The sequence below is a fragment of the Xylona heveae genome (genome assembly GCF_001619985.1).
Source record: "Xylona heveae TC161 unplaced genomic scaffold L228scaffold_3, whole genome shotgun sequence".
Classification (NCBI taxonomy): domain Eukaryota; kingdom Fungi; phylum Ascomycota; class Xylonomycetes; order Xylonales; family Xylonaceae; genus Xylona; species Xylona heveae.
Genome location: NW_017264195.1, coordinates 1,191,054 through 1,218,835, shown reverse-complemented (window position 1 = coordinate 1,218,835; position 27,782 = coordinate 1,191,054). Strand labels below are relative to the sequence as shown.

At 48.8% G+C, this 27,782-nt stretch overlaps 9 protein-coding genes and 1 non-coding gene across 10 annotated transcripts; 6 read left to right on the top strand and 4 right to left on the bottom strand.

Moving 5' to 3' along the window:
- Window positions 1–21: 21 nt before the first annotated feature.
- L228DRAFT_208436 (glycoside hydrolase family 5 protein) lies at window positions 22–1,510 on the bottom strand (the record flags this gene model as incomplete). Its single annotated transcript, XM_018329760.1, has 5 exons — window positions 22–304; window positions 375–487; window positions 546–607; window positions 672–1,309; window positions 1,374–1,510. 5 exons carry the CDS (start codon window positions 1,508–1,510, stop codon window positions 22–24), a joined length of 1,233 nt encoding a protein of 410 aa, XP_018189874.1.
- A 2,073-nt stretch (window positions 1,511–3,583) lies between these two features.
- Window positions 3,584–4,782, top strand: L228DRAFT_94312 (hypothetical protein). Its single transcript, XM_018336992.1, has 2 exons — window positions 3,584–4,380; window positions 4,534–4,782. The coding sequence occupies exons 1-2, from the start codon at window positions 3,756–3,758 to the stop codon at window positions 4,563–4,565; spliced, it is 657 nt and encodes a 218-aa protein (XP_018189873.1). The 5' UTR covers window positions 3,584–3,755; the 3' UTR covers window positions 4,566–4,782.
- A 4,407-nt stretch (window positions 4,783–9,189) lies between these two features.
- L228DRAFT_94271 (hypothetical protein) lies at window positions 9,190–11,451 on the top strand. Its single transcript, XM_018336991.1, has 3 exons — window positions 9,190–9,405; window positions 9,475–10,783; window positions 10,873–11,451. The coding sequence occupies exons 1-3, from the start codon at window positions 9,361–9,363 to the stop codon at window positions 10,962–10,964; spliced, it is 1,446 nt and encodes a 481-aa protein (XP_018189872.1). The 5' UTR covers window positions 9,190–9,360; the 3' UTR covers window positions 10,965–11,451.
- Window positions 11,452–11,582: 131 nt separating this feature from the next.
- On the top strand, window positions 11,583–11,972 carry L228DRAFT_94266 (hypothetical protein). The gene has a single exon (XM_018336990.1). The coding sequence runs from the start codon at window positions 11,647–11,649 to the stop codon at window positions 11,899–11,901; it is 255 nt and encodes an 84-aa protein (XP_018189871.1). The 5' UTR covers window positions 11,583–11,646; the 3' UTR covers window positions 11,902–11,972.
- L228DRAFT_t52 lies at window positions 11,626–11,749 on the top strand. The gene has a single exon. It is a non-coding gene; the product is annotated as a tRNA-Tyr (tRNA).
- Window positions 11,973–13,458: 1,486 nt separating the features above from the next.
- Window positions 13,459–14,714, bottom strand: L228DRAFT_237256 (hypothetical protein; the record flags this gene model as incomplete). Its single annotated transcript, XM_018330909.1, has 4 exons — window positions 13,459–13,755; window positions 13,814–14,008; window positions 14,062–14,503; window positions 14,632–14,714. 4 exons carry the CDS (start codon window positions 14,712–14,714, stop codon window positions 13,459–13,461), a joined length of 1,017 nt encoding a protein of 338 aa, XP_018189870.1.
- Window positions 14,715–17,418: 2,704 nt separating this feature from the next.
- On the top strand, window positions 17,419–19,415 carry L228DRAFT_245224 (hypothetical protein). The gene is made up of 3 exons (XM_018332114.1): window positions 17,419–17,553; window positions 17,610–17,658; window positions 17,719–19,415. The coding sequence occupies exons 1-3, from the start codon at window positions 17,489–17,491 to the stop codon at window positions 19,066–19,068; spliced, it is 1,464 nt and encodes a 487-aa protein (XP_018189869.1). The 5' UTR covers window positions 17,419–17,488; the 3' UTR covers window positions 19,069–19,415.
- On the bottom strand, window positions 19,405–24,276 carry L228DRAFT_245223 (hypothetical protein). Its single transcript, XM_018332113.1, has 2 exons — window positions 23,927–24,276; window positions 19,405–23,867 (listed from the first exon to the last, which is right to left on the bottom strand). Exons 1-2 carry the CDS (start codon window positions 24,178–24,180, stop codon window positions 19,847–19,849), a joined length of 4,275 nt encoding a protein of 1,424 aa, XP_018189868.1. The 5' UTR covers window positions 24,181–24,276; the 3' UTR covers window positions 19,405–19,846.
- A 145-nt stretch (window positions 24,277–24,421) lies between these two features.
- On the bottom strand, window positions 24,422–25,672 carry L228DRAFT_245222 (hypothetical protein). The gene has a single exon (XM_018332112.1). It carries the CDS (start codon window positions 25,612–25,614, stop codon window positions 24,580–24,582), a length of 1,035 nt encoding a protein of 344 aa, XP_018189867.1. The 5' UTR covers window positions 25,615–25,672; the 3' UTR covers window positions 24,422–24,579.
- A 179-nt stretch (window positions 25,673–25,851) lies between these two features.
- Window positions 25,852–27,699, top strand: L228DRAFT_94160 (hypothetical protein). The gene is made up of 4 exons (XM_018336989.1): window positions 25,852–26,003; window positions 26,136–26,386; window positions 26,457–26,736; window positions 26,821–27,699. The coding sequence occupies exons 1-4, from the start codon at window positions 25,959–25,961 to the stop codon at window positions 27,343–27,345; spliced, it is 1,101 nt and encodes a 366-aa protein (XP_018189866.1). The 5' UTR covers window positions 25,852–25,958; the 3' UTR covers window positions 27,346–27,699.
- Window positions 27,700–27,782: the final 83 nt, after the last annotated feature.

The window sequence follows — 27,782 nt, the reverse complement described above, 5'->3', positions numbered from 1 at the left end:
AAAAATGAGTCGTCCCCACGTCTATGAACAAATGGCGCTAAACTTGCGGTCTGTCAAGGGCTGCGGGAACACGCCGGCATCAATCAGCCGGAAGGCGTCCCATTCGGCGCTGGCCTCGGTCTTGAAGTTCCAGAAGATCCAGCCCTGGGTGTAACGCTCAAAGGTCTCCATCTGCGCCTCAATATAACCACGGGTGTCGTCCTTGAGGGTCTGGTTCCAAAGGTCGATAAAGTTGAAAATGTCGCAGGAGCCGACATAGGTACTACCGGGGTAAGTTCCATCATATCGGGCGCCTATTTGGTAGCTGTTACGTTACATTAGCGGCTTTCTTTTCAATGTGACAGAAGCAATGTCTGAGACATGTTACAACATACCCGTTGAGCGCGGGAGCGCAGTCGGTCATGGCAGCAGTCCACTCGCCGACGACCACCCAGTGGTCAGCATCGCTGTAGGATGCGGCACCGTTGCAGACACCCTGGCGATGTTGCTGCGTATTTCGGGTCAGTGATCTGACATTTCTTTGAGAAATCTTTGGAGATACATACCCATGGTTGCCATGCAATCTGCTCCAAATTGAACACCTGGTATTCGTGATGGTCCACAAGCACTAATTTAAAGGTACAAAATAAGCACTCTACCACATGGGATACTTGGAGAATAAAATTACTTACCGTTGTAATCGTTGCTCGTCGGCGTCAAGAAATTGTCCCAGGAGCTAGTCCACAGGAAACCATCATGAAGGACCACGGTGGTATCGCTGACGGAGCGAACGTCGCTGAAACCCTGCTGGTAGTAGTCGTAGAGTTGAGAAACGTTCAACTTGGATGAGAGAGGCTCGTTCACGAGCTCGATGCCGACGACAACATCCTGATAGTCTGGCTGCGCATACTTTTGGTTGATTTCGTGCAACACGCTTAGCGTCTGCGCAATGGTATCACCCTGCTGCCATTGAACGTCGCTGGTCCAGTGACCAGAGTTGTCGAAACCGTTCTGTGAGCCAGGAGCGCCGTGGAGATCAATCCACACCTTCAGGCCAGTCTGGCGAGCCCAGTCAATGGCCAGGTCCATGTACGGCGCCGCGCCTTGCGTGAATGGGTCATCGAATTTCTGATACGCCCAGTAGCCAATAGGTATCCGCACCAAGTTGAATCCAGAAGCCGCAATCTTTTGAAAGTCGGCAAGGGTGCACCAGGTGTCCCAATGGGGCTTCAGAATGTTGTATGCTTCGTCTTGGCCGAGATAGTATCCCAAGGTCCATTCATCGACAATAGACCCGTTTTGAGCCTGGAATATCGAAGGCGTAATCCATCTGCACAGGCTTAATTAGCTGGAACTCGCACGTCATTAGCACCTTTCAAGCGACTCTAACTCACGGTTCGAGGACGAGCCATCCACCAATGTTGACTCCGCGTACAACATCTACCCCATAATCGAACCCTGGTGGATCTCTTTTTCCAAGGCGCTTGCTACGTTCGACCAGGTTAGCAAATGGTGGACCGTCACAGACCATGGCGAAAAACACAATGGTGACCTACCCAGGCAAGGCCGTTGCGACGACGGCCGCGAGAAGCAGCGAGGTCGCGTGCCGAAACAGCATGGCGATGATGTGATGCTCTTTCGCAAAATGCAACGGCTAGAGACTGCAATGCAGCTGTCTAGCCTTCCAAATTGTCTTGCGGTCCAGCGACAAGGCTGCGCGATAGAAAGAGGTAGGGGTGGAGAGAGTGTGCAAAGAAAGAATGAAAGAGGCTGGATGCTCTTCTCCAGTACCAAATGTGAAGTTGAGATCCTCGACCTTCCAGGCGGAGCGATGCAGTAGAAAAAAGAATGAATGGAGGTGGCAGGGGTTTGAAGATGGCTGGAGCTGCGCGACGTGGAAGAACCCGGATGCAGGACAGCCGGGAAAGAAGGAAGACGAAGAGCGCCAAGGAATTCGATGAGAACAAATGCTTCTCAGACTTGAACCGACTTCACCGAGCGCGTGTGAAGTGGATGCTGGCTGCATCATAAGTCAAGCCCCGGGGGTTGACATTCCACGGGTGTGGAATGAAAGCCCCTCCGTCATTCGAGCCCATACACGTCCTAGTCAGGAGTAGTCTGTCTTCTGGTGTGTGGCTGCTTGCCTGTTCCTGTGCTCCAAACCGTTTGTAGCTTTCATGCAGAAAGTTAATACTTACCTACTCACAGGGTGGTTGGGGTTCCCTTCAGCCACGAGAGCAAGAATCCAGGGGCGGGAAACAACTTTGGCGGACAGTTACTGCTTGCACCCATTGTCTTGTCCGGCCTCATCGCTGTGCTGGGTCTTGGGGTACGAGATGAGTGGGGCTCAAGCCTCATCTCATTTCCATGATCTGGACCAGATGTCGTCTTCAAATCGGCTGATCATTCAATAAAGCTACCGCATTCAACATTATTGTGGTTATTCTTTCTTCCCATGGTTCGTGTTGACGGGGTTGTCGTATTCAGCGCCCATTGTGAGGGTTTGTTTGGATGGACCCCTACGCGGCCTGTAGCACTGTTTTAGTTTAGTCTTTGGGCGCTCGCGTCCTCTGGGCCGCAAGATACGCGCCGTTGGCAGCTAAGCCCAATCGTCCCTTCCAAGTATCTTTACCTTACTACATCAGATCTCGCACTACTCCATTGCCTATCTACAAGGTAGGCCAAGAGATCTTTCAGCTAGAGGTAGTTATACTTCAAAACTAGTCCATGTTATCTTGGGGGAAGCAGGCCAAAAGGGTGTCCCGCCTCCAAGAAAAGAAACACAGTCGATTAGGGAGAAGACTCGACCATCTAGCTAACTCGACTGACCGGTTCGCCAGAACTGTCTTAGGCCCAGGTCCCACTGTCAGAAGACAAAGCTGCCACTTACCTGACAGCATCCCATGGTTCGGAGGCTTATGTTCTACTTCACATCCCTCGGAAATCATCATCGAATGCAGCGAGATCAGGGATCTTGGGGATGAGAGTGAAAGAGAGAAAAAAAAAATATACCAGCATCAACGTCGTATCTTGGTATCGTATTAACTTCATGTGATGAAGGAGGGTTGCGTCGTCTCATCTGCACAGCAGCCCACATATCCCTACCTGCAAAAGGACCCTATTATTTCCAGGTTGACCGGTCAGGTTTGCCAATTGGTCTATTGGCAGGCGCCAGTCACTGAATCGACAGGATCGGTTTGGTGCGTGGCTTGCAGCTCGCCTGTTCGTTTTGAATCAGCTTACCGATAGGCGACGCCAAAACGGCGAGAGCGCAGCGTTGGAGCCCGCCCACTGGTGGAACATTAAATACGGTGCATTTGGACCCTCAGCTCCCGAGAGTCTTCATAATCACTCAGTTGATAAGTAAAAATCTACCGGCGGAAACCGAATCTTTGACATTGTTCCTGGTGAAGTCATCACGAATTGCTCTGCCCAAAATGAGTGCGAAAGAAACAGCCTAAGACTGCTTCATTATGAGCTCGGACTGACCTGTGCTTTTTCACTTTCACCCAATCTCTTTCAGCTCTAGTTGGGCTTGGCGTCAGACCGTCGTAGCTCGTCTCGGTTCCAACCGACTGTCTCGTACTGGAACCTCCGAGACTCGTGATCTCAGAAACCCAGATTTTCAGAAATAGAAAATGGGCTAGCATTAATCACCCAGTCTTTTATCAATCGACAAAGAAGTGGACGATTATACGAAATTTTCGCATGTGAAATCAAAATGGCTGATAAGCAGTAATTGCGCTTCTCGTAATGATGACCGTTTCGATACGATCATGCACACTCGGGCCCCAAAAACCAAGTACCGTTCGGTAGCGGTCTATAGGGATTTGCAGCAGGGGTACATCCCTGCAACTTTCTCAAACATTCGCGAAACAGACGGGTGCCACGTCTTCCCCAGTCTCCACATCACCCTGTCTCCGCATCGTGTGGGGACCTCAAGGCAAGAGAAGGGCCGAAAGGGAAAGGATAGACTCCTAAATGACTCTTTTCTCGAGATCTCCATCCCCCCCCCTGCGCACGCACACACAACAGATATCCACCCACATATTGAACTGATAAGACGATGGCAAACCTCCTATAAGGATCGACAGAACTTGAAAAAAAAAAGTTGTCTCTGTTTTGGTGACATGTTCTCCTTTCAACCGATTCCATCGTCTTTCTCAAATAGAAATCGTCTAATTTCCCCTTCCAATTTCAGCACCGTTTGCGGGAATGGAGGCATTCAAGTAAGGGGTATGGCGCCACAACATTGCCAAGGAAGATTATTCATCACAATAACATACCACACGCACACACAGCCAATAGATTTGTATACGGTACAACGTCAAAATGAGAAAAAAGCATCATGCCTCTGCGAGACCTGTCATCATATGTCTCGGAATACCCTGGATGCAACCGGTAATTTGCTCCCTTGATTTAATAAATAACGCCCAGTAAATGCAAACGAGATTTGAGGCTGCAGACAAGCTTTTTGGCGCCCCATCCATGCGAACGCATCTTAGACATTTAAAGAACCTGTGTGACGTGACAGAAAGCTTAGCATTCATCTAGGCCGGACCCGGAAGTCGCAAAAGGAAAAATGACGTGGAAAAGAAACGACGTTGAAAACATACCTCCGCAATCGACTGCCGCTCAATGATGGATTTTTGCTTCTCATTCCGCGATACCCGATAGTAGTTCTCGCAAAAATCATTGCATCGCATGAATCGCAAAAATTCTTCATCATGTGTAATGACAATGAGTTGAAAGTTTGACTGCTGTTGACGCGCTCGGATAATATCGTGGAGAGATTCTGCCAGCGAGCGAATATTGTCACGGTCGAGATTAGTCGTGGGCTCATCCAGCGCAATGAGACCGCAATTGACACCAAAGCATTCGGCCAGAGCCAGGCGGATGATGATACTGGCAAGCACTTTCTGTCCAGCACTGCAACGCCCCCGCATGTCCATTTCTGCATCTTGCTTTACCATGCACACTCGATAGTTGTAAGATCGATTGCCCTTCGCATTCTCGTTATCAGAACGGATGAGGATTGTATCGACGTCAGTGCCTTGATATGTCCGTTTCCAAAGTTCTTCAATAATTCGATTGATCTCCTCCATTTTCAGGCCATGATATTTCATTATTGCCCTGATTCTTGTCAGCCAAACCGAAAGACCAGCGAACATTACAGGTTCTCATACTTATCAAGAGCTCCTCCATAACGGCCAAGATCCTCGACGGCCGCCTTTGTAGTCTGATGAATGATAAGCGAATGCCGCGGAAGATGAGAAAAAAAATTGGACGAACCTGGACTTTGATGTGTGCTTCTTTGTATTTATCCGCGGCATCCTTGTAATCTGTCTCCCAGTCTGCTAAAAGCTGGGCTAATTGATCATCCTTAGTCTTCATAATTCCCATCTTACTGGCCTGCTCAGCAGTTAATTTCGCGTGTCTTCGTCCCCATTTTTCTGCCTCCTGATTGTACTGCTCGCGGTCAACCTCTGCATTCTGTGATTCGAGCTCCTTGATCTCAGCTTGAACTGCGTCCAGTGCCCGACGATCTCGGCGGTATCTCAAATTGTCCGAAATACCACGCTTCGTGTCTTCACTGCTCTTGAGAAGATCAGTTGATTTGTTGACCTCCACTACCACCTGGCGCTGTTCGGCCTCCTGTTGGCTGATGTCCCGCTCAAGGTTCTTAACCTCACGCTGGGCTCGCGCAAGCTGCTCCTGGCCACCCTTCTGAAGGTACGCGGTGATGTCGCTATCAGCAAGCTTGAGATGGTGAAGGCTATCTGCAATCTTTGATGATTCTTGCTGCAGGTTCCGTTCTCTCTCGGCGCCACGTTGGCTTACGTCGTCGTAGGTTGCTTGGGCTTGGTTAAATTGCATACTGAGTTCTTCCAGGTCTCTCTCCGCTCGCTCTACCGACTCTCGCTGCTGATAATTATGCTCTTTGATCTCTTCAATTCGCGCAACAAGACTAGCCCGTTTCTCGAGCTGAAAGATTGCGTTACTGAGCTTTGACTTGATATCTCTTAGCTCGAGCTCCCGGCTGGTTATTTGAGCACGAGAGCTCTCCTTTTCACTCGTCATCTTCATGATTGAACTCCTTAGCGATCGGCTTTTCTCCATCAGCTTGTCGGATTCTGCTTGGATCGTCTCTACCGATCTTGTAAGACCGTTTCTCTCCTGTGACGCTTGCAACTCGCTAATTTGACCCTCGAAGTGTATAATGTCGTTCTGGTACTTGGCGATATTCTGAACCGTCTTGGACAGTCCTTCAAGATCTCGTCTAGTCTCTTCACGTTCATTTAGCTCCTTGTCCTGCTTTTCGACCTGGCTGAGGAGAGAATCGTGCCTAGTCTCCAGCTTGGCTAATTCAGACTCGAGAGCAGGCAGTTCGGTTAGTGAAAGACGTTGCAAAGTGTCATAGCTTGGGCCGGCTTCTCGAGCAGCCTTTAACTTTTCATCGATTTCTGCAACCTTTTCTGCTTGGATCTCTTTCTCGTACTTTTGAAACTTTCCTTGCAATCGCTCAACGAATTTCTGAAGCTCCTCTTCATCTTTCATTTTCCTTGCACAGAGCTGACAAGAACTTTTCTTTTTAGCAAACTCAATGCATCTTGCGTAGTATTTTATCTGGTGTGTGAACCCATCTGCATCATACTTAGCCCTGTCTCGGTCGTCCTCAAGTTCGTCCACAACGGAATGGTAAAGCCCTGGGTCCTGGCCATCGATGCTATCACGGACGCGGTTTTCACATTCCCGCATTTCTTGGTGTTTCTTTTTTAGCTCCTCCCGAATCGCTTTGAGCTGAAACGTGACTTGCTCAAGCTCCGCGTTTGTTCCATTTCGCTGGCGTTCGGCATCGCTGACATCAGCCTTTCTCTGCTCAAGCACAGATAAAAAGTCTTTCTCTATATTCGATACTTCGAACGGATGGCCAATTGCATCTGATATCTTGCTGCTATGAGCGCCCAACATCGTTTCAAGACTGCGTTGGCGGTCACGCAGTTCCTTTCTCAAGAAATTAAGACGACCTAGACCTTCAGCTTGACGACTGGCCGCGATCATTTCTGCATTGAGCTGCTCTACAGCCTCTTCCACTGAGCGTAGTTGAGAATTATGCTCTTGAAGCCTTTCGTCCCAATTTGCAGCTTCGAAGTCTCTTTTGGCTTTGACCAATCTTGACTCAATATCCTCAACATTGGACTCAAGAGCAGCTTTGGCCCCCTCATCGACAGCTATTTTGTCCAATTCAAATTGAAAATCGTTGGCTTTTCTATCATTCGCAGAAATCTGCTGCTTTGCAAAATTTTTGCTTTGGTTCAAAGCTGAGCGTCTTTCACCGAGTTGATTCAGGGCGCGCTGGGCCTTTTGTACCTCTTCGCGAATCTCATCGCGTGCACGTTCGAGACGAAGATCTTGGTCTTTCGACAGTCTAGTAATTCGCCCCATGAAATCTCGGATGAGATCATCATCCAACTCTGTGTCGTAGCCGCGAATATTATGCCGTCGAGCGGTCTCCTTTATCAACGACTCTCGCCGGGCAACTTGTTGTTCGTGGTGTGCCTGTTCCGCTTCGTATTTGCCAACTTCGGTCTGTTTCGCTCCCATAAGCTGGCGAGTTTTCTCGATATCAGATTTTAATTCCTCGTAAACCTCTTTCTGGGACGCTATTTGGCTTTCGTAGAGCGATAGCCTGTCATTATACTGCTCCAGGATCGACGCAAGCTCATCGTCAGAATCAGTCATTTCCTTGATGTGTGCCTTGAGATCATTGACACTTTCACTTTTTGTCTGAGCTTCTACTCTCTTCGCCTTAAGCGTTTCAATGACCTCAACGAATTTCCGTGCATGGTCCCAGTTTTCTTGGGCTTTTTCCATGGCGTGCTTTATGTCCTGGCCTAGTTTGCGCGTCTCGTCCCTTAAGGACTCCAGTTCATCATGCAGCTCGTGTGCTCGCTTCTCCGCCTGGTAAAGTATTAGGAGTACTGCATTTGGGCTTCGGCTCAAAAACTTACCTTATCCGCCTTGTCCTTGTCCTCTTTTGAGTGTTGTTCCATGATACGATACTTGGCTAACTCTTCATTTTGTTTCTTTCGAAGAACTCTAATATTGTCAATTGCCTTCGTATATTTCATGGCCTCGAAAATCTCGTCGAATTTCTTCTTGAGAACGGACGGCTCACTCATCGGCCAAAGACTTTCGTCCTGATGACAGAAAATGACTGAGTCAAGAATTGCCTTGGACACGCCAAGGTATTGGGGCATAATTTGGTCCAGTTCAGCAACCCTCGAAGAAATGGCAGTCCGTTCACCATCTTTAACCATCAGCAACTGGCCTTCAAGCGTCTTCTGCTGACGGGCTGCCTTTTTAACGGTTAGTTGCAGACTGCGCGTTGCCACCATCCTGGCACCAGAGGTGCCGTTGAATGAGAGCTTGACTTGCGCAAGGACTTCTTTCTCCCCACATAGCTTGGTTCTGTCAGCATCGCCCAGATTTTACAGATTCAGCCGGGCCATACTTTGGGATCATGGATAAATGCTCCTCCTTTACTATTGGGTGGCAGATCTCCCGTCGTCGCATATTTCAGGCACTCAATAATAGTCTTTGGTCAATCAGTATATATGCTTTGATAAGTAATACGGCTCACTAACAGTCTTTCCCGAGCCATTGTAGCCGACAATGAGCGTCAAGGGTGTGTGAAATTGGATGGTCTCACTTCTTGTATTATCGAATGAGCGTATGCTATAAAGCGTCAACTACACCCTCCATTGCTTCAATTTCAAAGACAGTGCTACCCAAGTATTTGAAGCTTGTCGATTTTCGCTACGATGATTAGCCTGTCATGCTACCATCATCCGTTTGATCTCCTGGAAACCCAAATACATACACCTAACGAATTCATTGTTTGTTAAAAAGAAACATGTCATTTGAAAAGGAATACAACTTACATATTGCAAAATTTCTACTCTTTCTCTGCAAAACTTTTTAAATTTCATCAACGACTTCTTTCACTTCGCAGCAAAATCCTTTCTTTCCGGCACAATCAGGCAGCTACCGTTCATGTGCCCTGACGTTCAAATGAAGGTCACGCGTCAAGTTTAAGCGACGAGGCGCGAAGTCACGTTACAAGCTGCCTTAAGTGAAAGTCTACAGTGTAAATACCAGAAGAATGTTTTGCGCACATGCCCATGGAATCCATAACTTGAAAGTATTCGTTCATAGGTTGGGACGTATCTTGCAGACCCCCGAGTCGAGCATGGAAGGGCAGTTGACGCAAGAAGCACCTCCTTACAATATATACACAACCTAGTCCAAATCAACCTCTAAGGCACAACATTCTGAAGTTCAGAATTTGCAGCTTATGTGGTCGGTCCGCGACCAAAGATGTCCATGTTCCCCAATGGCTCTGATGGATCACTCCCTGTCGATGTATGTCGGGGCTATTTACATTTTATACTGCCGTCTACTGTCGTGTAGATGATACTAAATCAGATACAGATGCCAGGTCTGGTCACAGCTCCTACTACATCCATGCCCGGCATCATGTCGCCAGTCCATAGCATGTCGACCATGGATGTCGATTTGCTTCCCACCAGCCTCGACTTGAGTCTGGGTGACACAAGCACCCAGGCGTTTGCGCCGATGGCCCCGCCAACACTCGAGCGCCAGAGTTCCCGTGAGGATGATGAACAGCTCATCACTACTGGATCTACCACTACAGGTGCTGGGGCTGGACCGCTGCCAACAGGTTTTGGAATGCAAGGGAATTCGGCGAACAACAGCACACTCACGGAGTTTACGAAGCGACGGAACTGGCCTCAGCGGCTGCTCGAGGAGATCAAAGATTTGCTACATGTCTTAACGCCAGACGGACGTCTACAATATGTATCTACTTCAAGCAAGGCCCTCACAGGCTACGACCGGAACGAACTTGTTGGGAAGTTTATATTTGAATTTATCCACCCAGATGACAGTGGCATTTTCGTTAGAGAGTTCAACGAGTCGATCGCCTCTGGAAATGCCCTACGATTCTTTTATCGTTTCCGACGAAAAGATCAGAGTTATACTATTTTCGAATCCCACGGCCATCCGCATTTTACATCGGAGGCAGCGGCATTTGGGCCCGGCAATGCAGCTGGCTTCTGTCGCGGGTTTTTCATGATGGCGCGGCCATATCCCACCAAAAATGCAGCTCTACTAGACTCATTTTTGGAGCATAAGATTGAAAACGAGCGGTTGGCTCGGCGCGTGGCGGAGTTACGCAAGGAGGAGGCGGCGGAGGAGCTCGAAGCCCAGCAGCTGTCTCAACAAGGCGGAAGGGCCCCAAGTGGAAGCGTTACACCATCTGAAACGCAGCGGACTGAGAGTGAAGCCACCGGCTCGATGATGTCCATTCCATCGAGCAGCTACGGTGGAATGCCTCCACCAGCCCGCCCAGCGTCAAACAATGCGCTCACGCGACAAAACTTAGATGAAGCCAACGCGACCTCGCGACCAGACAGCATCAACGATAAGATGGCTCGCTATGAAGGGGCTACGCACATAGAAACCATCGAGATGCTCACCGGCTTGCGTTACCGCGACGGCGAACGGTCACAAGGCATCAGCACCGGCGATGCTAGCCCGGCTCTTATCAAGGGTGATGTGGGAATTGCCATTCCGGTGGAAAAGGAGTCACGAGGATCAGATAAGAAAAAGAAGCTTAAGCTTGCCGACGAGTATGTATGTACAGATTGCGGTACGCTTGACTCGCCAGAATGGCGGAAGGGTCCGAATGGGCCGAAAACTCTTTGCAACGCCTGCGGACGTAAGTCTTCGTCATCTTTGATTATCACTCACCGAGCCCTTGTATGGTGCCAAGTTCTAAGCCAAATCCTTTCTAATACTTTGTTATAGTCCGTTGGGCCAAGAAGGAGAAGAAGCGCACCGTCTCGGGCAACCAGCCGCCTCCCGATATACCTATCCAAATGCATGCGGGGAACGGTTAGAATTGCAACAGACTCTTTTCGGCAGTTTTTATCAGCATTCCTCTGCGTCGTTCCGGTTCGATTCCTGTCACGACTTACGAGCAAATACCCTCTGCGCAGCTGCAGTCTCTTTGGCATTCGATGCAGCCTCATGATGTCAGATGTGATTTTATTCGAGTTGATTCATCGCAACCTTTACCAACTATCCCTCCCAATCCACGCACCCTCACAAGGAACAACATATACCCGTTTTCCTCTATCTGGTGGACTGTCTCCACCAACTCCACACCACCATCTCACTTAACTCTTTATCTCGCATATGACCCCTTTTATGACGAAACTTTTAACGCACACTAATGCTGATGCATTTCCTTTTCGGTTTTTGGGTCGGGTTTTGGTTCCTGTTCCTTGTACGCATTACGTGCGCGGTCACGAATATGCGAAATATATATTAAATATCTACGAATCATAAGTATGAAAAGAAAAAATAAAAATTATCATCAACGCAATTCTCATTTGACACCTTCATGTCTCCTAGCGCAAGCATCTCTATCGTAGAAGTTTGGTGGACAAGCGTATCACTATTTGGATGAGGGGTCCCCGGCTCGCACCGGCTTTTGGTCATGTATTGAATTATACGAGGAATATATGACTATTAAGCATGCCGCTTAGTCAACAACAGCCCTTGGTGGTCTAGTTGGTTATGGCCCCCGGCTGTAATCGAAGTCTCTTGGACTCGAGCAAACTCGAGTATCCAATGACACCTGCTTACCGGGTGGTCGCGTGTTCGACTCACGCCCGAGGGATCAATTTTTTTCGCATTTTTTTCCTACTTCTTCTTTCTTGTCGGATTTCTTTCATGCAATCGATTTATTTATTTTATGTATATTTTTTTTTTTTTTTTATATATATGGTCGATATGAATATTAGCAATGTTGAAAAATCTACTACATATTAATCAATATTAATTTTCATTTAATTTTGCCTTTTTATTTTTTGATTGGATTTTAATTTTCTTCAAGCACATAAATTCCAATATAACAAAATTATTCTAAATATCAGACCTTTTTAAACTCCTTTCCAATAAAAGTTTCCACGGCTGGGAATAATACAAATCAGATATCCAGGGAAATACAATACGCGCTCCAATTCCTATGTCATCCTTTACTCACATAGCATCCAGAAAACCAGTGCGTGCCTGACGATCATGAAAGGCAGCTGGAAAGCTCTCATGTCTCCCTCCCCTTGCTGCATGCGAGCTGCCGACACGCCTCGCGCGAAAGCAAGGAAACCCGCCGAGCCGGCGAAAGGCGAAGGCTGCTTTAGCCGAACGCTCTACTACCCTGCGCCGCCTTGAGAGTCTTGACTGGCCAGCAACCTTAGGTAGCGAGCACCCAGGGGAGCCAGCGCACAACCCGTACCACGGGAACCGAGCAGCCTGGCAGGCTTTATCCCTCAGGGGGGCCCCCCAACTGGGGCGTGCATACCTAATATTAGCCCTTGGCCTTTGGCTAACTTTAGCAACATGTAAGTCGAGGCAGCTGATGCTGGGCGAATGCAGGGAAGGAAAGAAAAATAGGGGAGATCGAGATAAGTTACCATGAATTTTTGAGAAATACAGAGATAGATTCTCGGTCGAGAAGACACCGAGGCGTAAGCTGCTTTTGGCACAGACATTTACGGCGGACATATACAATTGAATGATTGGATACCTAGCTACAAAGGAAATGGAAGCTAGCCCTAAAGAAAAGAGATCATGACATGGGTGATATCATTTAGAAAAAAAGAAAAAATGAAGAGCAGAGTGAAGAACTTAATAACAGGGGGAAGTGAGTAACGACCAAGGAGTAATGAGAAATGATGAGAGAGTAAGAAAGAACGCCCTGGGAAATAAAGACCCTGCAGATAAAGCCTTTCTAGATTTTAAGGACATTGAAAGTAGACATGAATTTATCCTGCTGCTATTTGGTAGGAAACTTGAAATCAGCACAAACCTAGAATGTCCGAAGAGGAATAGAGAAAGGGGGAGATGGAAAAAAGTCGGATCGAAAGTCGGATCGTCATAAGTGGATGAAAGAAATAGAAAGGTCTGAAGCAGAACGGAGGGTAAATCACCCTTCTAACATCACGGATCGTTTGATGAATGGTACAGTAAAGTACGTGCAATTCTGCAATATGACGATGTGGTGTTGTGGTGCTATACGCCCGGAAGCATATCAGGAATGTCGTTTTCCACTTCGACGCCGGAATTTGAAACGGCAAAACGAAGCCAGAAGGCCGACGCTTGGGTAGGAAGCAGAGAGAGATGGAGCGGCATGTGACGATCGATCGCAGAGTTCTGCCCCGTTCGCCGAGTCGGCTAAGTCAAAAAGAAGAAAAGCAAAGGCGGTATCAATGAGCCGAATAGCCAACGCCTGTCCCGTCGTAGATGAAACGCCTAAATAAACCCTAATTTTTTCGTGTCGCGAAAAGAAAAGCAACAACAGATGCCTCTCGTTTCTCCATGATAATAAGCCTAATCAATCACCATCCGGTTGGGTGCTGGGCCATGGGAGAGATTCGGCATCTCCGTCACATCCACCTTTTCCTCTTCCGATTCTAGCTTTCGCCGAGCAATGTGGGGCTTGAGGCCGCGGTTGAAATTGTGTGCACAGATACAAGCGTTGATTATGGTGAGAATAATGAGGACCACAGTAATTACAGCGAAAGTGGTGAGCGATCGCCGTGCCGGGACGTACACTCTTTCGCGATCGGGCTGATACATGCGGACAAGCTTGAAGAGGAAATATGCGAGAGCGGCAAAGTAGAGGATCTGGAAGGCAGTTAGCCCCACGATTGTACAGAAAAGGCTCTTGGAGAGGGATACATACGATAATAACAATCATGCCAAACAAGCTCTCCCTTCGTGTCCAATAGCCGGCCATTATGAGAATCAGAATGGTTACAGGAATGGCCACAATAGTGAGCTTGAATTCAATGTCTCGAATGTCGACAACAATGACGACAAACTGGACTGTGAAACCGAGGAAGAAGAAAAAGTCAAACTTCAAGAGGGCGATATAGATCTGCAGAGAATGTTAGCTAGCCCTACAATGGAACATTGAATGATCCAGCTTACCTGGAACGCCAGATATCGTCGCTTCATCCTAAGGTCGGCGCTGATATGCTTGTAGATGGTCCAGGAGAACTCATCGTACAGTTTCCAGGAAACGACAGCCAGCAGTACCGTACCTAGAGCCAGCACACAGGGAACAGCGATCAAGAAGGGTTTCGTCTCGACCCAAATGTCTGTGAAGCGGAGTTGACCCTCATCATCTAGCGCAGTCACAGCATCTCTGATCTGGTCCATTTGAACCGCAGCATAGATGAGAAGGCCGACATTATAGACGCAAAGTCCGATGACTTGAATCGTGTTGCGAAGGCGGAGGGCGTCCCAGACGAGAATGAGCTGATAGACAAAGCCAAAGATGAAAAGAGTGAGGTAAGTCGTAATCGTTCGCGCCTCGCTCGTGTTTTTGGCATTGGATTTGACGTCAAGTTGAAATTTGGCGAAGACGTAGCTATTACGAATTTGATCACGTTAGCTGGGAAGCTCTTTCATTTTTGGCAGGCGCAAGTTAAGAGGAGAGACCGTCAATCATCTTGTCATCACCTCCTTCCATGACTGGGATAACATAGCTTCACTCACCCCTCGAATGCCAGTGCAGTGACAGCTTGCACAAAGGCAATAGTGGCAAAGGCCCAAGTCCAAGGCGAGTTTGGACGATACATTTTCAAGTCCTGTGGCAGTCTGCTGCCCGCCGCTGCACCGGTGAAGCCCTCACGGTGATGATAACCGCCTGCAAACGGGCTGTAGGAGTTATCTGACGGCTGACCCCCCAGTAGGGAGTCCCTTGCTTCGTGGTGATACGTGTTGACGATTTTGCTCGGCTCCTCTCGAGGAGCCGGCGACTTGGCGGGGATGGGAAGCTGATAAAAGAGGGTGTGAGAGTCAAGTGAATAGACCCGTGACTACGCCAAGACACCCAAACTCGCACAACAGCAGACCTACAACTCTCTTTCTGTGCAGCTGCAGGACAGACGAAGAATTACCCGACGATAGAGGGACGAAATCTAATTCAGCAGCCTCTCTCAGCTGTGTCGCACTCTATGTGTGTCGGTGGCGCAGGAGAGGCGCTGTCGGCAGGCTGTCCGCGTGGGGGGGGGGAATGCAGCCGGTGAGAGCGAGCAATTGAAGTTTGAGAACAACCGTTTAACCGCCGAGACTACAAGGCTGAGCAATGGTGGCGAAAATCTCCTCGAAATCCGGCAAGCAACGTCGATGATCCTTTTGGCTGGGACAGTCGATGATATACGGCGAGTATTGTAGGACAAGCCAGGTCGGACGCGAATTGGGGGGTCCTCCAAGTGGAGATGCTTTAGTTGGTTTTGGGTCCCTGACAATCCGAGACGCGGCCAAGAGCGAACGAGGGAATGCCAAGCAAAAGTCTTGCGACTTGAGTTATGCTAACGAATGGCACAGCTCTAACCACTACGAGCGCTCCAATGATAGTACGGCAAGAAGGCCAGAATAAATGATGATTATGTGAAAGCGAATGCTCCGTCAATATAATCCACGGAAATTAATACGGTCTCCAACTCAACGGCAGTGATAAAGATTCAAACTACACATCAGACAGGCACTGACAGAAGATGGTTGAAGGAAAGGAGAAGGTGAATTTTTAATTATAGATCAACTGCGCATCCAATCATGCGCTATCGGAACTGGGCCTTTGCTTTGGAAAGGACTAGAGGAAGGCAATAACAGCAGCAGGCTGGCTGAGCTCGTTCAATAATGGAGTAGGGGTGTCTTTTTACTGTACAGGTAAAAGCCATCCCGACCAAACCCAGGTATCGACCTACCTTAGTCGGCCACTTACCACTACGACTACCACCAGCACTTGTGTGGGTGAACCTTTATCCCGCCGCTACAGACTTTTTGAGTAAAGGTCCATGCGCTGAGGAGCTGGGAGGTAAAGCATCCCAAGAAAACGCTTCACTAATGCAGGACCAAATGCAAAAGTTTCCCTGCTCGCAAATTGGATATCGGCGGCAGTGCTCAGGCTCTTGACGAATTCGCTGCTCCTTGCAGGAAACCAACGGCACCTCCCAGAGTACCAACGTACCTTTTGATACTGTACCACGGTTGTTCGGGACGTCCGACTACTACGTAAGTACCGCAGTTGTTTTAGCAAGGAAAATTTCAGCAGAACCGTGGCTCGATATAAGCCCGTGCGAGCTACCATTTCCTGCTCAATTCCTGGGACCTGAACCGTGCTACTGAACCGAGCAGACCATGTGGGACTCGATCGCGATGGGGAGTCTCGTGGATCGATCAACGCTGACGACGAAATGTTGCTTATGAGCTTCCACAATAATCCGAGAAAGCAGGCTCAAAACTCTGAGATGGGATCCTATCTACAAAGCAGAAAGGGAGCCCAAAATTGAAGTGCGTATTTGGAGGTAGAGTTCAATTTGACACGACGAGATTCTGACCATGATTTCCGCACGTGACACTGGGAATTCTTCATTATAGCTGATACAGCCAAGAACCTCCCAAAGGTATCGGCACCTGAAGCTCAAAGTATTGATTTTCCGCTAGCTAAGTCCCCGGCCAAGTCTCGCCACAGCCACGGCTGTCTCAGAAAAGGATTTTAGGAGATATAGCGCTTCTTAACGGCGGTTCGCGCGTACGCTCGTCTGCGGAACACAATACCGGTCCACAGTAGTGCGTGGTCGGCGTTGAGGGTTTGCGTGGATACTTTGTCGTCCGCGTGGTTCGGACTTGACTGAAGAGCGCAAACAGTAACTCAAAAGGGGCGTAAATCCTCGCATTCCAACGCTTCAAATTTCCAGCTATCTCATTTGCTCGATGAAAGTTTTAAAAAAAATTCTTGTCAGCATACACATAGTCTGCAATTCAAGCAGAATTAAATTCGTTCACGAAATCCATATCCATTTTCAAAACATCCATAATCAATCCCGATTCGGAAGGGGATTAATATTGTTATGGAGCGCAAGAACAAGATCAACAGCTATGGAGCTTTAGGGGTATCGGTACGACACCTTGCCATGCAATCCTCGCTATTCAAATGCTCGTCATACCGTACTGGTACACGCGTCATGGCATCGGAGCATTCGGCGTGGAAGCAGCTCCGGCACAAAACTTGATTACATAATATATTAGATAATTCAACTCCGGAATCTGGTTGGCGATGTTGATAGTGATGATGATGATGATGCTACTGCTGCTGCCGTTGAGCGCAACCCTTGTCATTTAGGAAGCTTTGTGTTGGATTTTTCCAGCTAGCAGAGCAAGCAAGCAATCAGTCTCAGTTTTGAGACAAATCTCAAAGACTTACTGAGATACTCAGCATGAAATCAGGTATGTGTAGTTGATCCAACCTTCATTTGAAAGCGCTTTCCCTTCCCTCTACGTGAGGATTGCTTTAGCTGCGATAGCTGCGAGAGGACGCAGTCGCCTCAAAAACAGATGCAAATTGACAATGTTGACGTATGCAAAAGACCAGGAACTACTAGAGGAGCTTGTCAAAGATGGTCGAATGAACTAGTACGCTCATATAGATACCTGAAGCTTTTCTGTACAACCCTAATATATTTTTCTAGTTCTGAATGGCCTGGCCTGCTTGACCGCATCGGATCACGATTAGAGCATGTACGCTTTGTTCTCACTGCCTTCCGACCTTTCTCCAGCTAATCCAGATGTCACACCAAGATAGTTCATAATGAATTTCCAATACCGAAATTGCCCACACCTGGCTCACACCCGCCATCATCTCCACCGCAACATGCTTCAGAAGGCGCCGATACCCTAAATACTACCTCATCCTCCCAGGACTCTCAAACGACAGATAAAGAAAACGCGCCCCCGCCAGCCAAACGCCCGCGATTGCCATCGAATAGCCATCCGAATCAAAGACCGACTCTCGACCAAAGCACGTCCGTGCAGCCTCCAGAAGGCACCCTTCCCCCGCAACTTCTTTCTCTCCTCACATCCATTCTCCACACTCTACAAACAAACTTCTCCAAAACCCCGCCGCACACAGTACAGCGTCTTGCAGAGCTCCTTCTCCAGCCGCGGGCACACTACCGTACCCTGCCATCTTACCTCCGTGCTCTCGACCGCGTCGTATCTGTTTCTTCTGGCGCAGATATCTTCCCCCTGCCACATGCTGTGTTCCCGAAGAATGGCGACGCAAACAGCGTTCTTAACGGCATTGCACCACCAGTCACCAACACCCCTATGATGACTGGTGCAATAGGCAGCGATGAGAGCCTTGGCGGCGCACTGCTTACGCCTATTCCGTGGCTGCAAAACGTCTCTGTTACCCGGGACGCAGCCGACGACGAGGACCTCGACACCACCGAGACGGGTGGCGCCAGCGACTTATTAAATACTGAAAATGCTGAAGGTGCCAGCACTGGAGCAGGCAACCATATTGAGGACATATCCAACGGGATTAGCCATTCGCGCCGTGACCATGGAGGCGTCACTCAGGGCGAACTTCTGCGCCAGGAACAAGAAGCTGGCGTAATACCCGTATCTCAAACTCGAAACCCCATTGCGCGTGCGCGCATGGCGTCCAGTGCCACAGGAGAATCTGAAACCGCGCCCGTTGGCGAAGGCGGGGAAGACGAGCTCCCGCACGCGCGGGGCCCAGAAGAAGTCGGCGTCGAAGACATGGGTCCGCAAGAGCGCGCGCCCGGTGCCGGAGCAGGTTTCAGTGTCGAGGCTGCTCTCGGAAGAAGCGTGCCGACTTCTACCACGGAGTTGACGCCTACACAGACAACTACGGAGCAGCACTCCGAAGGCGCCAATAAGCCCGAGCAACAACAAACTTCCACGGAGGCCGAGTCCCAGTCCGCAAAAGACGAAGAAAACCTATCAAAGTCAAGCGCGGAAAAAGAAAAAGACGGGAACGATGGGAACGGCGATACAGTCATGGTCACAGATCCAGATGGGAAGACAGAAGAAGGCGAACAAACAACAACCTCGACAACGACTAGGGGTGATGCCACGGGCGACAATGAAGGTCCAGACGCAGTTGATACCACTATGCGATGATGATTAATGACCATTACCTTTGAATATACTACGATAAAATTATTGGCCCTTTTCTTTTCGTCCCTTTTGACATCCTTCTCATCTTTTTCATGGGCCAGGGACCGATTGACATCCCTATTCAAAGTGTAATTTTCTCCATCCCTATTATTTATTTAACTTGAATCCTTCCATTTTCTCTGTTCTGTCTCAATCGGGGCAAAAAGTGATAAGTGACAGATCGTTAATAGCAATGAGTAGTCGCTTGGCACGAGTGAGCGTTTCTCTGCCTGGGCCCTCGCTGCAGTACCATGAGTACGGGTTACTATCACACTAATGCATTTCATTCAATTCATCGCTATTATCCCATCATTCCCATTTCACTTGACCTTGGTCTTGCTGAGGACAGAATTAAATGAATACTTTTGGAGAGCTCTCGACTATAAATCAGCTCCGCGCGCTAGGCTACTTGGCAAATGATAATATGTGCAAAATAAATGACAAGTAAAAGCCGATAGAGATAGCTCACTCCTCAACTCCAAATACAAATCTCCCCAAAGTATGAAGGAATCCCGTTGCAAGAGATGAGATGTGTTCGATAGGAGAAGATGCGAGACAAGTAAGGAATTAAAGAATAATTGGAGGAAGCTAGGGCAAGAGTGCCATGAATGAAGTCGATAGCCCCAGGCAAGATGAAAATGATTAAATATTTGTTTCTTAAAAAAGAAGGAAAAATAGCTGAAAAGAAATTTGCCTTTCATCTGAAACAAATGTGGCTGCCAATCATAATCAAACGTGGTGGTCATGTAAACCTCTTCCTCTTCCCTACACCAGTAGAACCTCCGGCAGTAGGGTAAGTTGCAGCGGCTGCAGCAGAAGCTTGCCTTGTGGTTCTCCTAGTATGTGCGCTACCGATGACTGGCTGAGACGAAGAGAATCCGTAGGGCTGAACGCTTCGAGCCTTGCGCTTTCTGACCCAGCCTTCGCCTGCAGGAAGGCCTAACTCGGAATTATAATTCTCATCGGACTCATTATCGTTGTCATCAGCTGGGGCGGGAGGGTCGCTAGAGAGTGTGAGATCGATAGTGTATGCTGATGCGGGCGGAGCAGAGGAAGGTGGTGGTAGATTGTTATTATTTAATGTGTTTTCAGCAAGTTGTTTGGAAAACGGGGCAGCAGCGGGGTCCTCAGTGTCTGCTCCAAGTCCAAAATCCATGCCGACAGCGACGTCGAAATCATTCTCGTCGCTATCAGCGGCAAGTGATTCCTTGCGAGAGGATGACTGAGTGCTGGTTCCTGCGCGGGGAAGCTGACTGGTCGATGCCTGGGCTAGAGGAGTCTCGGCCTGGTCGTTTCGCGGCCTGCCACGCTTCTTTGCGGGTTTTGCTGCGGTCTCGCTTTTTCGTTTCAAAGCTGCAATGGCAGACATGTGCTTTAGACTTGTGTCTGAAACGGCCGCCGAACCCGACTCTGACATGGCTCTGGATTCTGAGACTCTGTTTGCTGTTGGACTGCCGCGAGCAGGAGAATCCGCTGCCTCTCGCTTGATCGACTCAAATGAAGATTTTGCGCTGGAAAGAATGTCTTCGACCTCTGGAAACTCATTTTCGGAATCGGGCCTGTCTTGTTCGCCAACGAGCGTGTGGCTAGTGGTCGAGGTGTCTCCGTTATTGGAAGGTCCTTCAGGAGCAGTCTCAAAGGATATATTATGGTCAAAGGATTGCCTCTGCTGATCAGCAGCACTGGCCTCTGTGGCGGACGGGATAGCCCTTGTCGGAGAGGATACACCGTACAAGTCGATTATTGACGCCGGGCCGTTTGAGCTTGGAAGTCTTTCCCGACTACGAGGGGCCTGGGCTCTAGGAGTCTCGTCGTTGGATTCATCCCGTGGCGGGCTAGATCCAATGCCATGAAACCGGGGGGATACAGAACCTGGTCCGTCGTTACGCAAGGGGGTTGAGATGGTGTTGGCTGGATTGTTTGTAGACGTTGTTCCGTAGTTGCGGATAACAGACTCAACTTCTGATCCTAAACTGGTTCGAAATCCAGCATCACGAATCAACTGTAATGCTTTAGAACGAACATGTTCTTTTGGTCGACCGACTGGGTGCTCAGGCTGAGATGGCTGTTGGTTAGACTCTGTGTGTTCGGTGAAAACTTCGGCGGACGGACCCTGATATAGTTTATTGGCTTCCTGCCCATTTCCCACAATTGACCCTGATCCCGCTTCTCTGACAAGCTTTGGGTCCATCAATTCGTCATATGAAACCTCCATATACCCCTCATTATCGTCTTCATTGTCTGAATATGGCATCTCGAACCTGCCGAATATTCTCTTGCCGGTTTCATTGTCAAAAGATTTGTTTTTTCGAGGAGTGTCGCGCTTGGCAAGAGTCAACTCTAGCATGCCATCTGTAGAGGTGTCAATGCGAGCTGTACGGATATCTGTAATTTTCGGCTCCCAGTTTGTGGCTTGCGACACTGTAAGTTGTCTAAACGCAATGACCGCCCCCGGGACAGCCTCTTCCAGTGTGAAATGCTTGAGAGTGCTGAGATCTGAGGGAAGAGGTGGTAAGTCATCCTCAGCTTCTTCACTTCGAAGGGCGTGCCTTGCGTCCGCTTCAGTGTCACGCATAATTTGATCGTTGACTTCTGTCTCAACTCGGCGATCAACCCCAATGGCACCCGCTGCGGCAGCATTCTCCTCATATGGCTCATCGTCATAGTTAAGCTCCGGCTCGGCAGCCAAGTATTCCTCGTCGCCATAGTAGTATTCTTGGTCCTCATAATCATATCCTTGATTATCGTAGTTGTAATCCTGTGCTTCATCCTCGTAGTATTGATCATAATTTCTCTTTCGTCGCTTGTTTTTACTGCGATTATTTCGCCTGTTGTTGAGCTGCTGCTGAGGATCCCAGCGCTGAACAAAAGGAAATGGCGGTGCGCTCAGCTCAATCCCGTCTTCACAACATTCTACCGCCATCATGGATATCTTGTCCTTCCAGCTTTCTTCGTCATCATGGATATCATCTCGCGTCCTGGAACCCGCAACATCGACTTTGGTCTTCCGTTGTAAAGCCTCGGGAGCTTCGCCCAAATGGGCGGGCCTCTCAATCGTTGCGGACTCGGCCTCCTCAACGCGACTGTGACTGGGATGGGTAGGCTGATAAGATGTGACCCTTTCTTGAGGACTCCCAGTCTCAGCCTGCTCCATGCGTCTTCTGGGTTGATCGACCTCAATTCCTCCGGATGCCAACGCAAGAAGTAGTTGTTGCCTCTTAGCCTCGAATTCTGCTGCCTCGCGGGACTTTTGCGCCGAAATTTCGTCTTTTGACGAAACTTTCTCTGAATCAAGAGCTCCATTAGAAATGTACTCAGCCAATTCCCGTCGGCCAGCGTTGTGCGGTAGAAGTCCCTGAGCCTTTAAGCTCTCAATTTTGAAGTGGTCGCGTCGTCTTTGATTGCGCTTCCTTGTCTCTGGGCGCCCGCTACCAGGGGGAACAGAAGTGGCAGTCGTAGTTGGCGGCTTTGTGACAAGTGTCTTGGGAGCATTTGCGATGTGCTGAGCTGTCATGCTGTCGCCAACGGGTACAGAAGTTGCCGATCTCTGGCCAGGTTCATGAGACGATATCTCTTCTGGCTCTGATCCTGAAGAATCCTCATCGGACGAAGAAGTGGCCGAGGAACTGTCTGATTCCTCTGACGAAGAGTCGCTGCTAGAATTAGAAGCATTTGAAGAGGAACTATCATCGTCATCACCATCATCTTCAACATCATCTTCTCTTTCATCGCTTGTCTGATCCGAGCTGGACGAGTCGGAACTAGCACTCCAATCACGAGCTCCAGGCAAAATTTCCCGGTCAGATGGGTCATCTGACGAATCTTCTGAGGAGTCATCGGACGAATCTTCCGAAGAGCTCTCGGAGGACTTTTCAGAGCTCTCTTCTGAAGACTTGCCAGATATTCCCCGACGTAAATCAGCTGGCTCCGATTCAGATTCCGAATTTTCAGAGTCATAATCCATAGCTTCATGCTCATCTTCTGAGCTTTCAGCGGTATTTAATTCAACTTTGATATCCACAGGTGAAGTCAATATAGGAGCATCGGACCGCTCAGTTGGACCTGAAGGTGTGTTCGAAACATGTTTAGCCGGTCTGATTCTGGATACTGTGACCGACTCGCTTTCCGGCCATGTATTGCTGCTTTCCGGCGCAGGATTGCCAGCGCTGGCAAAATAGTCAAGGAGCGGATTCTCGTATTCTCCCGGAGTATAAGACTGTCTTTCAGTAGGCGCTTCTGACGGTCGTTCTTGCTCCAAGAGAAATCTAGTTCTTCTCTCTGAACGTCGAGATGTTCCGCGTTCTCGTTCGCCTGTCCCATCCAACCTTAATGATCTCTCGGAAGACTCCCCAATTCGATCCCGCGCAACTGGATACGAAGCTTCGCCGTCCTCGAGGGCTTCCTCTTCATGTTCTAGGACATCGCCATCACTATCTTCTTCCTCATCCTCGTCTATTCCAGGAACATAGTCTGCATCATTCTCCTTGTCCGAATCTCCGTTCTCATCGGCGTCATCGGACGCAGCGCGGAGGAGTAACTGCGGCTGCAGAGTCTCTATTTCTTCTCTGGCATCTCTTCCTTCTTCCTCACTAAGAAGCCTTCTCCGCTTCCTTGGGGGTATATTTATTGCTGGCCGAGGTGCAATCCGCAGAAATGGCCGGCCAAAGGCGACACCGTCAATGAGATGTTTGCCATCGTGCGCAATCTGATGCCTCCCGGACAATTTCCGAAAACGCAAATCTGTCGACTGAAGGGGGCGTATCCTATGACGGACCAGTCATTAGTATGATACACGAATTGCAAGCTCCGCAGATTTACTCACGTAACCTCGTCTTCGTCTTTCAAGACGCTGCCTAGTTCGCAGAAATGTAAACACTCGAAGCCTCGCACTTCAACCACGTAATCTTCCAAGCCCCATTCTTCAGACTCAAGGGGGATAATCTCGTTGACGTTATCGAGAAGCTGCGAAATGGTTGTGTTTGCGGTGGCAGCAACATAGGATGCTGTCTGGCCTACCGTCCAGAGGACATTGGTGACGGGGAGGCCATTGCGGTGGATAGACAGTCGTAGTCTCATTTTGTATTCGAGTTACAGGGAGAAGGCTTCTCAAGTTTCTCCCGTAGCCCGAATTGACTCCCTCAATCAATCAAGAAAAGAGGAAGATTATTCGTGTGTGCATCTTTTGGAAGTTGCCGCTTCAAGAGAGAAATTGTGGGGTGCAGCGAGATTCACGCGCCCGGAGAGTCGCATCTAGACGCCAATCACAAGTCCAAGTAGCTTTTGCAGTAATCCACTCAAATCATGATACCAATCTCTTCCTGAATCAACCCATTTGATTTTTTCTTACTTATAGATCAAATATGTACTGACACTCATCGCGTCTAGCCTTGAAAAATTGTAAAGAGAAATTATATCGCTGTAAATACAAAGGATATACAAAAATGCCATCGACTCCCCAATAAACTTTTAAGATCCCTAGTACGCCATTCTATGCTTACCCGTGCCAGAATCGGCATCATTAGAAGCTTTCCCTGTCTCTATATGCACTGTCTGAGGCTTGGATTGCTTGAATACCGGCTGTATGCGCTGTATTCCTCGTCTGCCTTTGAGCGCAGGGCGCTTCTTATTGGAGACTTCCTGTTCCAAGAGCTGCTTTTCTTCTTCCTCGGGTAGCATGGTACCCTCAATGCTCAAGAAACCCCTCTCATGACTAGAAGAAGCCGAGGTTTCAATGTCCTTGACCCTGAACTTAATCTTGCCTTCGACCTTGTTACCGTCCTCGTCCACGTAATAGCCCTCGCCCTCGGCAGCAGCATCGGCCTGATCATCTGCCCTTGAATTTGACCTAGACGTGCTTGGACCGACCCACTGCCAGCTTTTCGGTAGCCGTTTCCGCTCTATACTGGCGTTGAAAAGGTTCCAGCAAACGAGACCCAAGTGACCTTCGTGCTGCAAGTTGACCCATCCTTCGATCCAGTCGCCACGCTTCGGATTAAACAGGAGGAAGTCGGCGGTGACCCAGACGAAGCTGACCGCATATTCGTCGACCGACTGAGCTAAGACGGGACCAGAACCTTGCTTGCCTGCTGCGGACGGTTGCTCTGACAATCGCACATTGCTATACGAGAGCACCACGCCTCGGAACGGCGCATAGTATGTAAGGATGAGAGGAGAAAGATGCTCTGCGCAGAGGCCATCGATTGGCTTCAATTGGGAAATGGGTGCAAGTGGTAGGTAGAGCGAAGCGGTGTGAACAGAGAACGGGGAGCCCTCAGGCGCATCGTCGTAGTTGCTGGAAGTTTTCGCATCGGTGGCTGGGGTCTCAGTAGCCACAGGAGCTTCCGAGCGGCCTCTCTTGGAAGGCGATCGCTCTGCGTCTTGCTTCTCGTCTCTTTTGCGTTTCTTTTCGCTCTTCTTATCGGAGCGATCTTTGTGCTCCTTGTGTCCCTTGTGCTTCTTATGAACCTTTTCCGTCGGAGGCGTTGAGGACATTTCGACTTCGGCAGACATGGTGTCAATGTCCACCGAAAAGGCAGACTCTAAATGTCCTATAATTGCTTCAAGAGTCTGCAATGGGTTGAGTTGAAATGGCCGGGAATAAAGTTTTGGTGACGTGAAATTCATGTGCGGCAATCTCCGCCCGACTCGTTCTGTCCCTGAATTTTCCACCAATCAGCATCCAGAGGTGGCTCTGCGGTGAACAGCAACCTCTAGATACCTCTCTTATGCCACAGTAGCTCGACCGTCCACATAAACAACCATGATAATATTGAGTCCTTGAGACAGCAAAGTACAATTTTCAAAATAGGGAGCGAGATTTTTGAGTTGCTTCTCAACTACCAGCTCTTGCCGTGATGAGCAACTTGCTCTCTTACGCAGGTTGGACCTTTCTGCCAAATGTATAGCTCCCCGCAATCTCGCGTCGTTTCCATCTTCTGTCATTGCACCAGTATATCCTTTGTTTTAATTTTATTAGGTCTTTATATTTGTTTCGTCCTATCATTGCTAGTTCTGGATCTAACAACTTGCAGCTTGTCACAGGATGGCTCCAGTCACTTTACTACGGCATCACTGTTCGAGCCGGTGATCCTCGCCCAGCACCGGGATCTCCCCGCTACATGAAGCATCGGCGGCGCATCTACATCCTTGTCATATTGGCATATTTGCTCTATACAATTATCGAAGCTGACTGGGAGCTCCGCCGGGCGGGTGACTTTTACCAAGACCTTGGATTACCGTACAATGTCGAGGAGAAAACAATAAAATCACGATTTAGACGACTGTACGTGTTTGCCCCACTTCACGCCATCAGAGGCCCTTTTTGCGCCTCATTTTGACTAATTCGATTGCAGCGCGGCTCTTCATCACCCCGACAAAATTTCCTCGGCAGAAGCGCGCAGTCAATCCGAAGCGTACTTTGTTCACCTCAAGCAAGCACAAGACACGCTTCTTGAGCCAGCAAAGCGGTTTGCGTACGAGCGTTTCGGACCTGACATTCTGCACTGGAAACACTGCTCCTCGCGGCGCGATTACATTCTTACAGGAGTGCAGTCGATTGTGCCATACTATGCCGCCGGTGGAATGTTTATGATCTTCTTAGGCATGCTGGGATATTTTGAATGGGGACGTTACGTAGGCCTCCCTTCTACAGATCTTAACGCTTGAACCAACAAAAAAAATCTTTGTTTTCCGCACCCAGCTAACTTATCCACCTAGTGGCGCTACCTATTCTTCTCCGCACTGCTCGTCTTCGAAGTTCACACCGTCACTAGACCTTATTTCCCGCCCATTTCGTCTAAACTTGTAACGCCCGTCCTCAGCGTATTCACATTACGCCGTCGTGTTGCGTATTTGCCGTTTCAGCAACTCGTTCTCGCTCGAAAAATTACACTCACTCTCTTCATTGCTCTGGGACAGTTGGGTCCTCTATTCCAGCTCCAGGCGCCGCCGTCCTCCAACGGCGCTGCCAAAGATCCTAAATCTATAACCCAGCAAAATCAGCAACTCAACCGTCTAGAACAATTCTCACGTGCAGCTGATTTCGAAGCCACTCGACTGATGGGTCTCGAAATGGCACCGTTTGCAGGCGATACTCAAGCTCTGCGTGAGGTGCGAGCCAAATTGAAGGATTGGTTGGTGCAAAATACTATAAGGGCCGATCCGGAGGTCAGAGATGCAGTGGGTAGAGTAATGAACCGACGACGAACAGATGCCCCAACCGGTGCAAGAGGCACGAGATAAGCCCACCTGCACTCTTTTTTCAATTCTTCCTCGCTCTCATAACGTGCTCGTGTTCTGGGATATATTCTATACTCTGCATTTTTTGTCTTATGGCTTGGGTCGGCTTATCTTTACTCTTGGCACGGTAAATTCCATATTGGTTCTTCAATTTACTCTTATTATCCTGCCCAAAAGTGAAGCTGTATACTCATATCGGCGTTTTTCCTTTCTTACTTCACTTCTTCGTCATAATTTTTACCGGCTGAAAGAGGGAGAGTACTCTGATGCACACTGCGCTGCACATAGGTTAACTGCATATGAAGCAATTTGGCATATTAGACAGTCTCTACCACAAATCACACACTTCATTTTGAGACTCTTGCGGACAGGGAGGGATAAAGTTGATTTATCTGATTAGTGTTCCTTAGTAACCCAGATAAGGTTATTCGAAGCGAAAT